Source organism: Ictidomys tridecemlineatus, chromosome 13 (genome assembly GCF_052094955.1).
Source record: "Ictidomys tridecemlineatus isolate mIctTri1 chromosome 13, mIctTri1.hap1, whole genome shotgun sequence".
NCBI classification, from domain to species: Eukaryota; Metazoa; Chordata; class Mammalia; order Rodentia; family Sciuridae; genus Ictidomys; species Ictidomys tridecemlineatus.
In genome coordinates, this window is record NC_135489.1 from 48,342,438 (window position 1) to 48,361,022 (window position 18,585).

Here is an 18,585-nt window from a genome sequence, read left to right on the forward strand (position 1 = left end):
GATATGTCGTCGAAAGTTACTGTCACTCAGCTGTAAATCCATCAACTACTCAAAAAAACAAGCACACACACAAAACAACACATTAAAATCAAGTTTTTCCCAAAAGTATAGGCTTTGTGACTATAGAAATGGAAGATTCCAATTCAATTAAAAATATTTCTTGTGAACTCAGTTTGTATGAGGTGTTACTGCATAAGCCCAAGACATAACAAAGTTTCATTTAGATTTCTTGATCATTTTATGCTATGAGAGACTCATGCTGGTGAATAACAATATTCTATTGGTGACCCTGACATCAGGATAAAATATGGCAGAAATATAAAGTAAAAGAGTGGCTGCACATATAAGAAATAATGGCTAAAGGGGAGGCCTGTATGGGTAAACAGCATAATATCAAGGGCACCACTCATTTTTGTAGCCCTACAAAGTACCTAAACCAGAGGCGGTACTCAGTCATAAGCAGGAAGGAATTAGAGGTGAAAATCATCTGTGGATTAAATGGGCTTTTTTAGATTTTAGACAAAATTGCTTCATACTTGGATTTTCACAGAATGCAGACCAGAAAGGACTTAAAGGTCATTAATGAGGAAACTCTTCTTCAACAACCCTGCCATCTAGCTGGTTCTACTGCAAAAATTACCTCCAGTGGAGAAGAAAAGTTATTCTGATTATGTCCTTACAGCACTGAAGGAAGCTGAAGACTAGAAAATCACGTCAATTCTGCCTTTCTGACCCACAGTAACAATGAATAACCAGAAGACAGCTGAAAGCCTGAGTGACTGTTTTCCAGTTCACTGTCTCCCATTCACTGGTTAAGCTTCACATGGTATGTTTCTATCTGTTAATGCAGCCCATCATGTACTAGCCTTTTACTTACTAGCCCATGTCTTCAACAACAACAACAACGTGAGTGTGTGTGTGTGTGTGTGTGTGTGTGTGTGTGTGTGTGTGTGTGTAAGATCAGCCTTCTAATCAGCTTTCCCTCACTTTAGGAACTGAATTTGTTTGTTGTTTATCATATTGACTCTTCCATCCCAAACAGGCAAATGTGAATGGTGTGCCATCAGCTTTCCTTTCTTTCGAATCCTGGGTGACTTTATTCTCTTCAAGACTGGTTCTTAGTTCCTGGACCTCAACCCTCAACCCCACTGACAGGCCACAAGTTAGACCTGGTCATCACTCACAGCTGCCCCAGCTCTAAAATCTTGATCTCACATTCCTGTCTCATTACAACTTCCTGTCCTTCCCATCTTTTTCACTCAGTAGCTCACAATATATCTTATTGAGACCTAAGTCCATTGAGCTATTCCCTATCTGTAAGTCCCATCCTATTTTTTTAAGATACCTTTATTTATTTTTATGTGGTGCTGAGAATCGAACCCAGTGCCTTACATATGCTAGGCAAGTACTCTACCACTGAGCTACAACCCCAGTTCCTCATCCAATTTTTATTATAATGTAATTTTAGTGTAGATAATTATTCCTAAAGGGCTAAATAGTAACTATTTTTATGCTTTCTGGGCCAAGAAGCATATTATATATATAAACATATAAAACATACAAAAAGAAAGACAAACAATCAGTGGCCAGATCTGGCTGTGAGATGTTAGTGTGCCAAAACTTCATGATTTCTTTCTTCATCATTTCCTGCCAACTTCCTCAACATTCCTATCCCACAGTTCTTCAGTGACATCTGCTGAGCACACAACAAACTTGGATAAACCAACTGTAGGTCACCTTCTCTATACTAACCCTAAGGGAAGAAGCCTGAGAGAAGATACCATATCATGTCACTCTGCAGAAAGTGCTGCTGCTCTGTTGTCTCCAACTTCAACGTCTTGTCTCTCCTCAGAGTCTGTCTTTATTCTATAAGGCTTCTCGGCAACTATTTTAAATCTTTCTAGTTACCAAAAACACTTACTACCCTTCATCTTTTAGTAGATAACAACTTCTGCTTTCAATGAGTAGAAAAATTCATTAAATTGAAAGTTATTTAATTTCTTGGCCCCAAAACTACATATCTACTATAACCACACCTTTGTTCCCTCATTTCTTTCTGTCACATCTTCATGGCTAAGGCAATCCCTTCATTCCAATGGTAAGAACTGAGTTCCATCATTGTAAACTACCCTGCTTGATGTATTTCCTGCCCTTCCGTTCGAAGGACTCCTTTTCATTAAATAGCTTCCAGGATACCCACATTTTCACTGTGCCCTCCTTTTAACAGAAAACCTTCTTGAAAAACAAAACAGAAAAAACAGCTACACTATTTCCAACCTGCTCCCCATTCCCTGAAAGTGTTTCTGTCAAGATCACCAATGACTTATTTCACTTACAGTCCTCATCCTACTGGGTATGCTTGGCTTCTACTGAGTTCATGATTTTCTATTTTTTTCCTCTGCTCTCACTGGCTACTGTTCATAGTTGTCTTCTCTTGAGACTCTCTTCCTTTCCTTCTCCATTAAATGCCGGTTTTCTTCATTGGTTTAATGCTTTCTTTCTTCTCTTTCTGATCTACACTCTCCTCTCTCATTGATCTCATGTACTCTACAGCTTTAATTAACACTTCGAATTATAAAATCTATATCTCAACCTAGATCCCCTTCCAGATTAGTATACTTAATAAGCTACACCTCTACTTGAATGTTCAGTTGATCAAATTTCCACTTGAATGTTCAATTGATCAAATTTCATGAACAAAATAAAACACATCAATTCTGCTCACAATGCCTGTTCTCCTACAGGGTTCATTCAATGATAGGCATCACTAGGAAGGCTTCCTGGAGGAGACAGCATCTAAACTACAACAGTAGCAGCAAACCTAAAGCTGGAGTGTATGTGGGAAGAAAGAAACAAGAGGAAGGAGAAAACAGATGCCAAGCCAAGGGCAACACTGGCCCAATTGAAGAACCTAAGCAGTTCAGTAGTCTGGAGGGAAGATGTGAACTCCTTGGCTTGAGGAGATGAACCAAAGTGGCTAGGCACTGTTTACTGTCTATCTTTGTCTTGAAGTCCCCTCTACCACATTTATATTTCATTTTGGAAGATACTTTTTCTTGATGGAGATTAAAAATGACGGATCAGAAAAGACACTAAATCAGAGGTCTTGCATGTCTTAGGTCAGGCCTCAGCCTTCCTGATATTATTCTAAGCCTAAAAAGGCCTATGCTGTTAGTTTTGGTCATTCTTACAGTTTGTCAATTTTACATGTAAACAATACTCCTGGTCAAATTAAAGCCAAGTATGAAATCTCCCATTTCTATCAATCTAACACAAAATACTTTAAAAATCTATGCCAGAAAAATATTTAGAGCATTTCATATTAAAATCTGCTACCATTAATGTATCATCTGAAATCACTTAATTTTTTTAAATTATAAAATGTTGAAAAGATTTCAAATATTTCAAATGCTCAATAAAAGATATAGTTAAGTAATTCAACACTCATATACCATTACCCAGTTAGATATCAAAACTTAACATTTTACTTGTTGCTCATTCGTTTAAGAAAGAGATTACAGAAACCATCGACACTCTATAATCTCTCTGCTTAATATTTCCCTCCCTTTCTCTACTATGGTAACCACTACATCATGTATTTGGTGGTTAGGATTCTTATGCATATTTTATATTAGGTATACAGATGTTAGCATCTATAAAAATATATAAGTGTATTTTGCATGTTTTCAAACTCTATACTACATCTGTGATACTACAATTTGCTGTTTCCACAATATTAGGTTTGAAATTTAATCACATTAATACATACAGCTCTAGTTCAGGGATTAGCAAGTTTTTTTCCATTAAAGATCAATTAGTAAATGGTTTAAGTTTTGTGGACTGTATGGTTTCTGTCACAACTATTCACCTCTGCTCACAGTGCAAAAGCAGGCACAATATGTAAATGATGAGCAAAATCATGTTTCAAAAAGACTTATTTACAAATAAGTCAGATTTGCCAATTACTGTTCTAGTTCACCCATTTTCAGTACTTTATAGCACTGAAATGTATAAATTTATTACCTAGTCTCCTGCTATGAACATTTAGGTTGTTCCAAAGTTTTCAGTTACAAACACATCATTTACCTACAATGGTAGTGAGTTTTATGTATTTCTTTGTGTATGTGTTTGATTCTCAAGTGGTTGTTAACTAGGAACAAAAGTTTAACTTCATTATTATGAAGTTGCTATGCAAATGTTTGACTCAATTTACACTTCAACAGCAGATGAAAGATCTCAGTTTCCTATAACTTTGCCAATAGCACTGATTATTAGGCTGTTTTTAATGGTTGCCAATTTGGTAAGTTTGAAATGATTATCTAATTATTTATTTCCATTACAGAAGTTTAGCATCTCTCATAAGCTTATTAGTTATTCAAATAATTTTTATACCTGTAAATTGCTTATTCATATCTTTCCAGTTTTCCATTTGGTTGTATTCTGTTTATCAATGGGCTATTATGAATATTAATCTTTTTCAGTTATTTAGGTGGCAAATCTCTCCCCCTTGTCTGGCTATCTGCACTCTGTATGGTATTTTATACTCTTGAATATTAAATTGATCTTCTCCCTATGATCTGTGCTTTTTGTAGCTCAAGAAGTATTTCCCTACTCTAAACTTGCACGTTTCATATTTCCTAATAATATTTGTCATTCAGACATCAAGTAACCTGGAATTAGTCTTCGTGTATATATTAAGTTATGGACTGAATTTTTCTTGAAGAATATGAGTTGTCAAGCAACATTATTCATCCTTTCTTCATTCATTTATAATGTTATCTCTTTTGTGTATCAAGTTTTTCTATACTTTGGGCTTTCTACTGTTCCAGTTTTATTTTTTCTTATTTATAGCTCTGAATAATTACCTTATTGTCTTAATTAACTATTGCTTTATGGGCCTTAAAATGACAGGGCATGTGTTCCCACCTTATTAAACTTTTTCTTAACTCTTGGCTCTTTGCTTCTCCATGAAAACTTTTAAGATCAACTTCCTGAATTCCCTGGGGAAATCCCTTTGGGTAGTGATCCAAAATACATTGAGTTTATGGATAAATCGGGGAAAAGCAGCATTTCTATATACAAATGTAGTCATATCCTTCCATCTTTCTGATTTCTCTATGAAGATTACTTTTAGGTATTGGCTTTCACTGCTCTTCTGAATAACATTTTTGTAAGTGATTACTTGTTTTATAGGAATAGTACTGATTTTTCTCTTGTAACCTTGCCCAAGTCTTGTTAGTCATTACAGTTTGTTGGTTCTCTTGAATTTTCTCTGTAGACAATTACATTGTCTTCAAATAGGGACAGTTTGGTTTTTTTCCTTTCAAATCCTTACATGTTTAAGTCCAATCCTTACAACTTTTATTTCTTTCTTGATTTTTCTTACTAAAATGGCTAGGTCCTCCAGTATAAAGTGCTGAACAGAAATATGATTAGTAAGTCTCCATCTCTTGTTCTTGAATTTAGTGGAAACATTTAAAAAGTGTTCATTATTATGTATGATGTTTGCCATAAGGTTTTTAATCAATCTCATTATCAACTTCAAGAAAATTCCCTTCCACTTCTTAGTTGTGTCATGAATGTTAGATTTTATTCAATTTCCTTGGCTTTTAACTGAGATTATCATATAGCCCTTTAAAATCTTTAATTTTTTGTTAATTTGGTATCACAGTGATCTTTCTAATACTGAACCCAAACTTCATAGTCTTAGGATAAATCTCTGTAGTCCCATTTGAACAAAACACAAAAACCTAACTACTTCACTTGATTTGTTGAGTTTTAAAAAACTTCCTTTCTTCACTCTATAAATGGGTTGACATGTACACTTTTTTCTTATTTGGTCCTTATTGGGGTTTTAAAAGTTAAAATCATAAAATAAACTAGGTCATTTCTCTTGTTTTTCAAATTTCTGAAAATTTTAAGATATAATAAGAGTTACTTATTCTTTGAAGTGCTGATAATATGTGCCTAAAAACTTCTGGGCCTGGTATCATTTAAAAGGTGCCATTTTAGCTGGGCACAGTGGTATACGCCTATAATCCCAGTGGCTCAGGAGGCTGAGGCAGGAGGATCGTGAGTTCAAAGCCAGCCTTGGCAACTTAGCAATGCCCTAAGCAACTCTCTATATAAAATACAAAAAAAAAAAAAAAAAAAAAAGGGTGGGGGGAGTGGGGGTGTGGCTCAGTGGTTAAGTGCCCCTGGGTTCAATCCTAGGTATCAAAAAAAAAAAAGCCATTTTTACTATTATTCTTTAATGATTATTCACTTGTTCAAGTTTTCTATAGAGTTTGGTGATACATTTTATAGTTTCTTTGTTCTATCATTAATTTATGCTCTTATTATGATATTGTTTTATTTTCTTGAGGTTTATTCTGTCCTTTCTCTTAGTTTCTTTTAAATTTCAGAGTTTTACAGTATTGCACTAAAGAAACGGCAGGATCGTCATACACTTTTTCTCTCTCATTCAGTTTTGAAAATCTGAAGTACTTACAAATTCTTAAGAATACCTTTACCACCAGATTAAAACCGTAAGCATAATATAACCAATTTCTTAATAAGTAATGTCTTACAAATAAAAACACATTTAAAATAGCTTTAAAGGCATTCTTCACAAGTAATTCAGTATATATTTTTATATCATGTTCACTTATGCTTAAGAATTAAAGCAAGGGGGCTGGGATTGTGGCTTAGCGATAGAGTGCTTGCCCAGCATGTGTGAGGCCCTGGGTTCGATCCTAGGCACCACATAAAAATAAGTAAATAAATGGACTAAGGACAGTCAGTAACTAATACAATCATTTGGAAGATTATGGCTGTTCCTTAAGGAGTCAAGTTTAAACCTGTCAATACCAAAGGTAATCATTTTATATAATTTATACATAATTCCATTTAAATTCTTTATTCAAATATAACATACGAATGAAAACAGTCTTTCCACAAGCAAAAATGTGGAAACATTTAAAAAACAAGGAGTCATTTTTTAAAGTAACTTATCAGATTTCATAGGCTATTCTTGGAACAGGATCTTGCTGGATAGAATCCCCTCATTTGGTGGCTGTTGCATGCACTTAACCATCTAGTGTCTTGATTAGAATACCTGATTTGTCACTCCTTCATGAAATAATTTCCCCTTTATATTTCACTTTATTTGTAACCCTCATATCTGATGTATAATACTTTCCTGTACTTATAATTTTGGTAAACATTTATAATAGATTCAGAGTTTATAATGAGTTAATTCCTAGGGTATAGTTTTGTTTCCATATTTGTCTCTTTTAAACTATTTTTTAATAGCCTTAATTTTAAGTTCTAATTTAAGTTACACTGTGGCCAAAGAAGGTGTCTCATGTGCTTTGTAATCTTTAAAATTTGCTGAAACTTCCTTTATAACCTAGTCCATAGTCAAATTTTGTGAAAATTCCATATATACAAAAAGAAAGTGTTAATTCTAATTGCTTTTGTATAGTTTTCCACATATACTATATCACACTTATTACTTTTATTGTGTAAATCTTTGATATACCAAACTAATCTTTAGTATCCCTGATTCATTAGTTTGTGATGGAAGCCCTTAAGACATCCTACTAAAACTGTGAATGTCAGTGTCTCATAACTTTACAGCTTTTTGCTTAATATGCTTTCAGGATATATTTTTAAAGTATATATAAATTCAGTATATCTTCTTGGTCATGCATTTTTTTATTATGTAGCTTTTTAATTCTATTTATGCTTTTTGCTATACATTCTTCTTTGGTATTTAGGTAGCTCTCTTTTTAAATAGTATTAATTAGCTTGGCATGGCTCTTTCCCACCTTCTATTTCAATTTTTTAATAACTTCTTAGGTATATATTTCTTGTGGGTGCAAATTATCACATGCTTTATATCGCATTTATTGAATTTCTCTTGTATTTTCTTTTCCACATAAATTTTAAGGTACTAAGTATGTTTCTCTTCCTTTTTAGCGCAAACCAGTGGAATTACAGAGCTCAGCTATGCACTGCAAATGAACTAGGAATAGATAAGCTTCTAAGATGTAAAACACATTAAAAAGGAAACTACCTTCTGGAAGATAAATATACCGATGGCAATCTGGTGAATGAGAAGCTCGGAGCATCTATATAAATGACAATCTGTGTGATGTTTGAGAAATTTTTAGAAAAGTATAAAACTCAAATGTGCTGGATTTCCTTTTCAAATTGTTTAAAAGCATCACTAAGTATTTCTGTAATCCTGGATAGAGGTGTTAAAAAAATCTCCTCAGACAAGAAATCAACCACAAACTCCAAATGCTTTGAACGTGCCCATTACCTCTTCAGATCAGAAGAAAATGCAGGCTGGACAGTCATTATGTTTACAAAAGAGAACTATGTTGGGGCACAGTGGTGCATATCTGTAATTGCAGTGATTTGGGAGGCTGACATAGGAGAACTGCAAGTTTGAGACCTGCCTCACCAACTTGGCAAGGCCCTGTCTCAAAGTAAAAAATAAAAAGGGCTGGGGATGTAGCTCAGTCACTAAGCCTCTCTGGGGTCAATCCCAGTACCAAAAAACAAACAAACAAAAAAACCCTCCAAAACAGAGAATGACTTAAACTTTTAACTTTCAAAAATGAATTAAATACTAAATTAGGTTTTATAGGACTAAACTATAAAATGATTTTCAATTGGTAATAGGTACATTCCTTATATCTTATTCAACTCTTGTCTCTGATGAAGAGAAAAAAAAGTCCATTAAGGGAAGAAACCATCATGTCTCCATCTTTTTCTTTAATAAAAGGTAACAAAGTCACAAATTAAAAGGTTTTAAGAAACCTTCTGTACTAATATTTAAAAAATTGTTTTTAGAACAATACAACACAAATCTTTATTTTGTTTTTATTTATTTTTATGTGGTGCTGGGGATTGAACCCAGTGCCTCACACATGCTAGGCAAGCGCTCTACCCCTGAGCCACAACCCCGGCCCTGGTGTACTAATATTTTTAAGGAGACTTAGAGGACTATAATATTCCTTAGTAAAATAAATGAAAATTTACATGCCTATAATCTCAGCTATTTGGAAGGCTGAGGCAGGAGGATATTAAGTTTGAGGTCAGCCTCAGCAATTTAGTGAGATCCAATCTCAAAATAAAAAAGATTGGGGATGTACCTCAGTGGTAAAACATCCCTAGGTTCAATCTCCAGTACCCACACCCCCCAAAATAAATAAAAATCTGCCATCTTAAAGTAATCAAAATATAGATATAGAAAAATTAGATAAATTTTATAGATATACATAAAATATATAAATTTTATATAGATATATATATAAAATTTAGATATAGAAAAACAAAAAAGCACTTAACCATTATTAATATAAGCTTTTCATCTAAGTATCTTTGGCCATTATGTTTATATACAATTATTCTTCATAAAATTCAAATTAAAGTGAGGAAATCTGATAATGTATCCATATTATACATGCTTGATAGAATTCCTTTAAAAATAGAACAGCTTTAAATAACATTGCTATTAAACACTGTTTAATCTATTAAAACAGACATCAAAGCATATTTAAAGTTAATAAACACTTATGTATAATAGAAAACAAATTTTCTTTTTGTCTCTTCTCAAGGGTCAAATAACGTTTTTTTGCCCTTACTATACTCTGTCCAAAACTCAGCTTTAGCAATTATCATACTACTCAGAGAACATTTTCTTGTCAAAGGTCTTTCTCTTCAGTACTGAGGACTAAACCCATGGGGACTTTACCACTGAGCTACACCCCCAGGCCTGCCTATCTATCTATCTATCTATCTATTTATTTATTTATCAATCAACAGGGTTTTACTAAGTTGCTAAGGCTGGCCTTGAATTTGCAATCCTCCTGCTTAAGCCTCCTGAACCGAGGCAACTACAGGCATGTGCCACCCATGCGTAGTTTGTCAGAGATCTTTTAACATTTATAAATATATCAACTTCATTCTCCTTTTGTGTAAATCATGACTATGTAATGGTTGAAAAAATGATGAGAGTTCTCATTTCTAGAGGAGTTAAAATTTTTAACTCCATGGCTACTGTAACTAATAACATATATGTCAAGTTTGGACTAGTTTTTATTCTCTTTGCTTTTATCTTATCAAACAACCAGTCTCTTCTGCCAAGGCTTTTCAGCTTTCTTTCTTATCTTTCTCCCAAATTAGGCTCCAAATTCAGAGCTTACATTGGCAGGGGATCTTTTGTACCTTAAGAAGTCTTCAGTCTTTCCTAGATGGCTGTTGCTAATTTACTCTTATATCTTGCTTGTATGAGAGATTCTAAAATAATTAAGAATGATAATTATGCTCTAAACTCAATATGTTTAATGATATTTAAGAAGCTGCTCTGTCAGGTCCACAGAGGACTGCTTTTGCATTTTGCCTCAATGACCATTTCAGGTCAATTTTATTTAAATAAAAAACTGTCAACCATATGGAGAGGTTGCAGTAACTGTATTTACCATTTCAGGGTGGGTGGAAATACACCCAGATGCCAAAACTGACACAATTGTCAGCAAAAGATTTTTAGGAGACTTCAAAGGATAACGTTTGTAAAGTCCTTCATTTGGATTCAGCAAAGATAGTCAAACATTTAATTAGAATGAAAAATAATTAGAGTTAATTAGAATAAAATTTAATTAGAATGAAAAATAAACCAACCCTAGAATTTAGACTAATTCAACTAAAGTGGTTGGATGGATTGCCTACATAGCTCATATGACAATCTTATGAAATCTATAATAAACAACAGACTCGGTTTTTCTCCTCAAGACACACTAAGAGAATGTCAATAAGGTTTCTGCTACTTCCCAGTGGCCATCCATAGAACAGTGATGTGCTAGATAAGATAACACTGTGTTAGAGAAAATCAAGTCAAATCATTTTCATCAAAGCTCTGAGAAGCTCTACCATTGATGCAGATGAGTGGCCCATTTCCAACCAAAAAGGTGTCATCTGTGTCATGCATCATTTCCTAACTCTCTCATGAAGAGTTTGACAGTATCCATACAACAAAATACAATGCTGAGTAATAACATCCCCCTGGATGGGGTCATAAGCTCTATTAAAGCAATGAAAGATCTAATCGTGCAATGCCAAACTACAACCAAACACATGCCTCATAGTCTCTTTAGTACAATTCTCTGTGCTTTTTTTCCCCCTTCATATTTTAAGTTTAAAGTTTTTCAAAGTTGCATTTTACCCACCTCATGGTATTAACTAATGGAATTCCAGTGCTTATCCCTGAAAGGTCATGCTTTCCTAATTGCTGGTGACAGCCTGCCTTACAAAGCTTCAGAAAAGTACAACTATTAGAAAAGTTAGGTCTCATAAAGTGAATGAGAATGACACAAAAGCAGCAACCCGACATGGAGATGTCTCTGGAAATATTTAACCCTGCTGTTTTTTTCTTTTTTTGTGGTGTTGGGGATTTATCCCAGGGCCTTGTACATTCGAGGCAAGCACTCTACCAACCCTGCTGTTTTCTACCATTAAAATGTTCTTAGAAATGTTATCTGTAACTACAACAAAAATCTTTTGACATACAGAGTTTTGAATTGGCTGGTATGTCCTAAGAAATGTAACTTGTAACTCTTCATAGTACATAATTCTTGGCTGTTTTATAACTTTTTTGCACTGATAATATTATTTAATGCTACAGGTACCCTACCCCCTCAGCACCCTACCCCCTTTTCTACCAATGATGAGGATTGAACCCAGAATCTCACACACTCTAGGCAAGCACTCTACCACTGAACTGTATCCCCAGTCCAATACTTCAGCTTTCTGAAAGGTAAGTTTCTTTGAGAAAGTTCTTTATTAAACAAGGAGAAGAGTTTTGGGGGTTTTCTTTTCCTCTTCTACTAAGGGTAAAATAAGTTTTGAGTTCTTAATTTAACTTAATTTATAGATTTGTTTCATTAAATTAATAAATAGAGCTGTGTGTTTGTGTGTGTGTACCAGGGATTGAACCCAAGGGCGTTTAACCACTGAGCCACACCCCCACACCATTTTTATATTTTTTATTTTGAGACAAAAGTCTCACTAAGTTGCTTAGGGCCTCACTAAATTGCTGAGGCTGGCTTCAAACCTTTGATTTTCCTTCCTCAGCCTCCTGAGCCACTAGGCATGCATCACCACACCTAGCTGTGTGTACATTTTTGACTTGCAAAATTTTATTTTTTTCAGAGCTGGAGTTTAAAATTCAATCTTATCATCTGTCCTATTAGGTAAATAAATCGGTATAAATTTCTTATTATTGATACAGTTAGACTTATTTCTACCCTAGTTTCTGCTCCTTTTGTCCTCCCTTACTACCATCTATTAGGCTTATAAGATAAATCTATATTCCTCAGTGCCCTCTTTTTAATTTCTGTGCTGTTTTAGAGTGACAGGTTGTTTTTCTTTTGGTAGTTACCCTCTTAACAAATGTTCAAAGCCTAAGTTATTCAGTATTCCTTTCCTCCTCCTGAAGATTACATGAATTTCAGTGAGTTTAATCACTACGTATTTCTGCTTTCCCTTCTCTTATTACTATTGTCATTAAGTTCCACATTAATTTTAAAAATCAATTGTTATGACTTTTGTTTTTATAGTCAATAGTAAATTTACTGTCACATTTTTCAATTTTTGTGCTCACCATTGTTTTCTGTATCCCACTTCTTTCTTATGGGTTCAATTTTCTTCTTCCTGAAGGGCATCTTTTAGTAGTATTTTGAAAATGAGGATTGCTGAGTGGTAAGTTTTCCCAGTCTTTGAATAAAAATGTCTTTTTCTCATCCAGTCTGGAGGGTATTTAGCTGGGTATGAAATTCTAAAATCACAGCTATTTTTTTTTCCTTAGCACTTATTTCTCCACTGTCTTCTAGTGTTGGTGGCTGATAAAAATTAGAAACCTGCTACAGTCAAATAACTGTTCCTTCACAGTGTATCTTTCTTTCTTTCAGTGGCAGTTTTTTTTTTTTTTTAATTTCCTTACAGTTACAACATAGTATACAGAAGTATAGATTTATCTTTCTTTCTTCTGCTGGATTAATTGTAGCACATTTTTAATCTGGGGACTTGGACTTCTTTCCATTCTTTTCAATAATTTCTATGCCACTCCTTCCATTTTGTTCTTTGGAAATCTTATTAGACAAATGTTGGTATTTCTCACTCTGTTCCAAGGTTTAACTGCTCTTTTCCTTAAAAAACAAAATCTGTTACACTGTGCTATATTCTGGATAAGAACATCACTATCTTCAATGCACTAGTTCTCTTTTCATCTATGTCCAGTCTATAATTTTGTGTTGTACTTTGATTATAGTTTTCATTTCCAAGATTCCCAATTCGGTGTCATCTTCAATAGTCTCACTGCATCTGCCTGTTTCTGTTTCCCAATTTGTTATTCTTTTTCAATGAACAAGAAAATCAGTTATCTCTGAGTATCCAATAAGTCTTGGTCAGGTTGTATATTTCATCTGGAATAAATATATGCATATTCCAACAGGTGATTTTGCTGGTGATCTTTCAACTGGATTCTTTATAGATTTTTGAAATTCTAAATAATCATCGAGTTTTGAATGAGCAGTTTTTCTTCTGTTAGCTTCTTTTTCCTATGTACAACCTCTCCTGTCTAGTGATTTTGCATTTGCTTCTACCAAGGCTCCAGGCCCAAGTCTGGAAACAGTTTTAATGATGACTTTTTGGAGCAGAATTTCAGGAGGTTTCATATATCCAGTGACCAACCAAGCAGATGAACACAAAAGTGTATCTTTGTTATCCTTAGGCCCATAACTTCCTGTAAGACCATAGGCCTTGGTAAAAGATTACTAATATTTTTTCTTAATTTCTTTTCAAAAGTAGATAAAATTCTACCCCAGCCCCCAGCTTCCAGCAGTGAATCTCGCTCTGGTTCCTGGTCTCACACTGAGCACATTTGGTCTCTGTTTGCAGTCAAATTCCTGGTGCCACCACCTGCTTTAGATAGAGTCCAATAGACTAAAGCTTCAGTTTCACTCATTACTTGGCATTTCTGGTCCATGACGATACTTATCTTGTTTCTGGAAGCCCCACTGTGTCTTTTTGGCATTCTCTTTTTATATTTTACCTGTCATTGCTATGTGCTTGGAGCAAAGGGAGTGAGTTGAAACATAAACTCAATGTGCATTTTGACTAGAAAAAGTTACATAATCCCTTAGCATTGTATTTGAACAAAATTACTCATTAAGAAGTATAAATAGATTAATAGGAAACATTAAAACCCCTTATTTGTACCTAATGATAAACTAATTACAAAATATTATTTTCATAAATGCATATTAAATCTTAATTTAAGGTTTAAAATGCATACACTTAAAAGCAATTAAGCTTCATTTACTCTAAAATAAGTCTACAAAACAGACTTAATGGAGAACCCCTTTCAGCTTTGAAATTAGTCCTATGTGTCCAAGGCAGAAATGAGACTTTTAAACTAATATTTGTCAGCTTTAACTAAAAGCAAGATAAGAAATAGTTCTATTGAACTTAAAAATGACTATCAGCTAGGAGGAGAAAAAAAAAAAAGAAAACAAGAGTATTTATAATTATTTCAGTGAAAAAGAAAAGATTTATACCTTTTCACTTGTTAAAAATTTTGCAAAATACACATGTTCGCCTCCTGTTTTCAATTCTTCCATCTTTTTCCTGGAGGCCTGAGTATCATCTAATTTATAACTCTTGAAAACAGCTAAAACTTCTTCAGAATACTGAAAAGTAAAAATATCAGTTAGTTTTATTGGGCATTGTTATCAAAAATTTGTCTAGTGCTTTTCTGTATAAAATACTTAGAATTTATTTCCAGTAAACCATATATGTATAATGTTAGGCACACTCTACAAGAAAAATTATGATAGCAAAATCATGGTAAAGACCATTTTGTATGAGATTTCACTATACTGTCAAAGTAGCGAAGAAGTTTCTCTTCCTGAAAAAATATGATTTCTTACAGTTTGAGAAAAAGGATGCTTTGAGAGTACAGTAGTCTCCTGGGATCCATTCATGGGTCTGTAACCAAATCTCAGGATGCTCCAGTTACTTTTATAAAATAGTGAACTATTTGCATATAACCTATGAATACTTCCTGTATACTTTAAATCATGTCTAAATTTCTTATAATGCCTAATACAATGTAAATGCTATGAAAATATTCATTATAGTATATTGTTTAGGTAATGACAAGAAAAAAGTCTGTATGTGTTCAATACAGGTGCAATTTTCCCCCAAGTATTTTCAATCTATAGTTGGTTGAATTCATAGATGTGAAACCTACTGATCTGAAGGGGTTGACTGTACACAGAAATTTACCAGTGAAATTAATTGTTTAACCAGCTATGGAAATTCTCAAGCATTTCTTGTGCTAAGACTGTAACCAAACAAAATAATGATGTCAAGTTCTATCCAGCTAGAAGACAATTCCTTAATAATTCTCGCTAACCACTTAATGTGAATTTGGATGGTACTATCCCTTCTAAATTATATTAAAAAATGAAAACTATTTTTAAAAAACTATTCAAAACACAAAACACACTCTGTGCTACTTTCAGAGCTACCTTCATATCCTGGATTTTGATTAGAACAAAAAAGGACAACTAATCTTTAGCAAACCTTTTCTGTAAAGGACTGAACAGTAATTAGGATAGGCTTCATGGCCCATGATAGTGTCAGTTGCAACTACTCAATTCTGCCAGTACAGTGCAAAAACCACCACAGATAAATGAGTGGTCATGGCTACAATACAACAAACCTTTGTTTCTAAAGCAGTTGGCTGATTTGGCCCTAGGCTGTAGTTTAAATACCCCTTTTTAAATAGGATAGCTAAAATAATTTTGTGCAAAGACCAAATGTATTCTGAAAATGAAATAAACACTTTACGTTGATAATAATCATTATACAAAAAAAAAACCTTCAAAATTTTCATTACTAACTTTTATATTCCCAAGTCACTTTTAAGCCACTCCAAAACTTGGCAATTTAAATATTAATTTACAATTTACCTTCTGTATATTATATAATAGGCATAAAAATATTAGAGGCAAAATTCTATAATCAAAAGTATGCCAGACAAGATTAAGTTTTATCTCAGCCATTAGATGTAAAGTAATGGGCTTTTAACAGTATGGAGATTCTTTGGAAAACTGGGAATGGAACCACCATTTGACCCAGCTATCCCACCTCTCGGTTTATATGCAAAGGGCTTAAAAACAGCATACTACAGTGACACAGCCACATCAATGTTTATAGCTGCACAATTCACAATAGCAAAATTGTGGAACCAACCTAGAAGCCTTTCAGTAGATGAATGGATAAAGAAAATGTGGTATATATACACGATGGAATATTACTGCATTTGCAGGTAAATGGATAGAAGAATATAATATAGGAGAATATAATGCTAAGTGAAGTAAGCCAATCCAAAAAAAGACCAAATACTGATGTTTTCTCTGAAATAAGGATGCTGATTCATAATGGGGATGGGGGAGTGGAACATGGGAGGAACAGGCCAACTTTAGACAGGGCAAAGGGGAGGGAGGGAGCATGGGAGTAGGAAAGATGGTGGAATATGATGGACATCATTACCCTAAGTACATGTATGAAGACACGAATGGTGTGACTCTACTTTGTATACAACCAGAGACATGAAAAATTGTGCTCTATATGTGTACTATGTGCATCGAATTCTGCGATCATATAACAAATTAGAATGCATACAATAAAAAAAATAAAATCTCCAATACTACTAAAAAAAAAAAAAGATAGAGAGAGAGAAAAAATAACGGCCTTTTGATAATCTGTAACTAGCAACTTACCTTGAGAAAAGTTTTCCATGAAATCTTCTCATAGCATTGCACTGGGTTCCTGAAGTAATCCTGAAGTGACCAGAATTTTCTATATAGGTTGTAATCGATTGGAATGGAACTAATAAAATAAATGTTACATTAAATCATTTAAATTATTTTACAAATATGTAAATGTTTTTAACTCTACTTGTGTCACAAATTCTATGCAGAAGCTCATGAAAGCCATGGCCTCTTTCCTCAGAAATGTGCATATTCACAAATAATTATATACATTTTTGTCAGGGATGGTTACTGGGAACTGAACCCAGAGGTGCTCTACCATTGAACTACTGCATCTCTTTTTATTTTGTACACTGAAGAAGGGTCTCGTTAAGTTGCCGAGGCTGTCCTTGAACTTGCAATCTTCTTGCTTTAGCATCTTGAGTAGGTGGAATTAATTTGAATACACGGGTATTCTGAATACTATGTTTTCTGCTTCTCTTGCTGCTAAGGGAAAAATCAGTTGGGAGGACCCACAAGGGCAACTTTTGAGCCACATTTTACCATCTGCCTTTTCTGCTTCCTTAAGACTCAAATGAGATGTAAAGGTGCCATGTTGTAATATATAAAAAAAGGCAAACACCAAAGTGTGGTAGAACAAGAAATTAGAAGACATTTGGGTTTCTAGACAACTTAAGTACTGCCCTCCAAGTCCTGAACTGCCTGGAATTTGGACATGGGAAAGAAATTTCTATATTGTTTAAACGAATGTTAATTACTTTGAATCTATGTTAAACACTACAGGCATTAGATCTTAATATACTAAATTAATAAGTCCTAATGAGTCAAACACAGAAGATATACATCAAGATAGTAACATAAAAATAAGCCCTTTCCCGGTGACTTTATGGCATTATTAAGTCACATCTCATCAGGCCATACAAATCTTTGGTGGTGAAAGATGTTGTTTTAATTTTTAAATTTACAATCAATCAATACATTATAAAATGTTTTAATCTTTAATGTTGAACAAAGCTTTCAGACTTTTTAACCCAAGAAATTATTTTTAGTAAAATCCTCTGTATCACTCAAAACAATCAATGAAATTTTTTTGTATTACTCATATCAAAAATGGCTTCTGGTATCATCATTGTATAATGGATGAGGAATCATCATGTATTTCATATTCTCAAATAATCACAAAATTTTTCAACATTATTTCTACAGAATTAATTATCTATACGAACAGTTATGGACTATTTTATTCCATTCTTTCAAAATAAACTTAAGTAAGCTGAATCTATTTCACTCAGCTTCATGTCCACAAAAATATTCCAAGTAAGATTATAATTTTGTATGGGAAACAAAGTTGGTTTAGTCATCTACAACAGAATCATTATGTTAAGAACTGCGTTCTGACCAATAAAAGGAAGTAAATTCATCCCCTAGTCTTCATCTTTTGGAAAGATATACTTAAAATTACTTTTTCAGATATTAGGGGCACATGAGGGGAAATATTATAGTGCATTTAAAAGATTATGCTAAATAACAGCATGCCAGGCCACAGTGGCTCATGCCTGTAATCTCAGTAGCTCAGGAGGCTGAGGCAGGAGGATTTTGAGTTTAAATCCAGCCTCACAATTTAGCAAGGCCCTAAGTAACTCAGTGAGATCCTGTCTCTAAAGAAAATATAAACAAGGACTGGGGATGTGGCTCGGTGTCCCTGGGTTCAAACCCTGGTGGTGAGCGCACACGCGCAAGCACGTACACACACACA

General features: G+C 33.9%; 1 protein-coding gene and 1 long non-coding RNA gene across 6 annotated transcripts in view; one reads left to right on the plus strand and one right to left on the minus strand.

The window, feature by feature from the left end:
- Nucleotides 1–18,585, minus strand: part of Thoc1 (THO complex subunit 1) — a 48,082-nt gene that overhangs the window by 13,977 nt on the left and 15,520 nt on the right. For all 5 annotated transcript variants that reach the window (XM_078030300.1, XM_040274642.2, XM_078030299.1 and 2 more), the window contains exons 10-12: nt 16,839–16,947; nt 14,607–14,738; nt 1–45 (exon numbers count right to left, since the gene is read on the minus strand). The exon at nt 1–45 is cut by the window's left edge and continues 56 nt beyond it. In XM_078030300.1, coding sequence (XP_077886426.1) covers nt 1–45; nt 14,607–14,738; nt 16,839–16,947 — 286 coding nt within the window. The remainder of the gene's footprint in view (nt 46–14,606; nt 14,739–16,838; nt 16,948–18,585) is intronic.
- On the plus strand, nt 41–10,448 carry LOC144369849 (uncharacterized). Its single transcript, XR_013429662.1, has 2 exons — nt 41–826; nt 7,963–10,448. It is a non-coding gene; the product is annotated as an uncharacterized LOC144369849 (long non-coding RNA).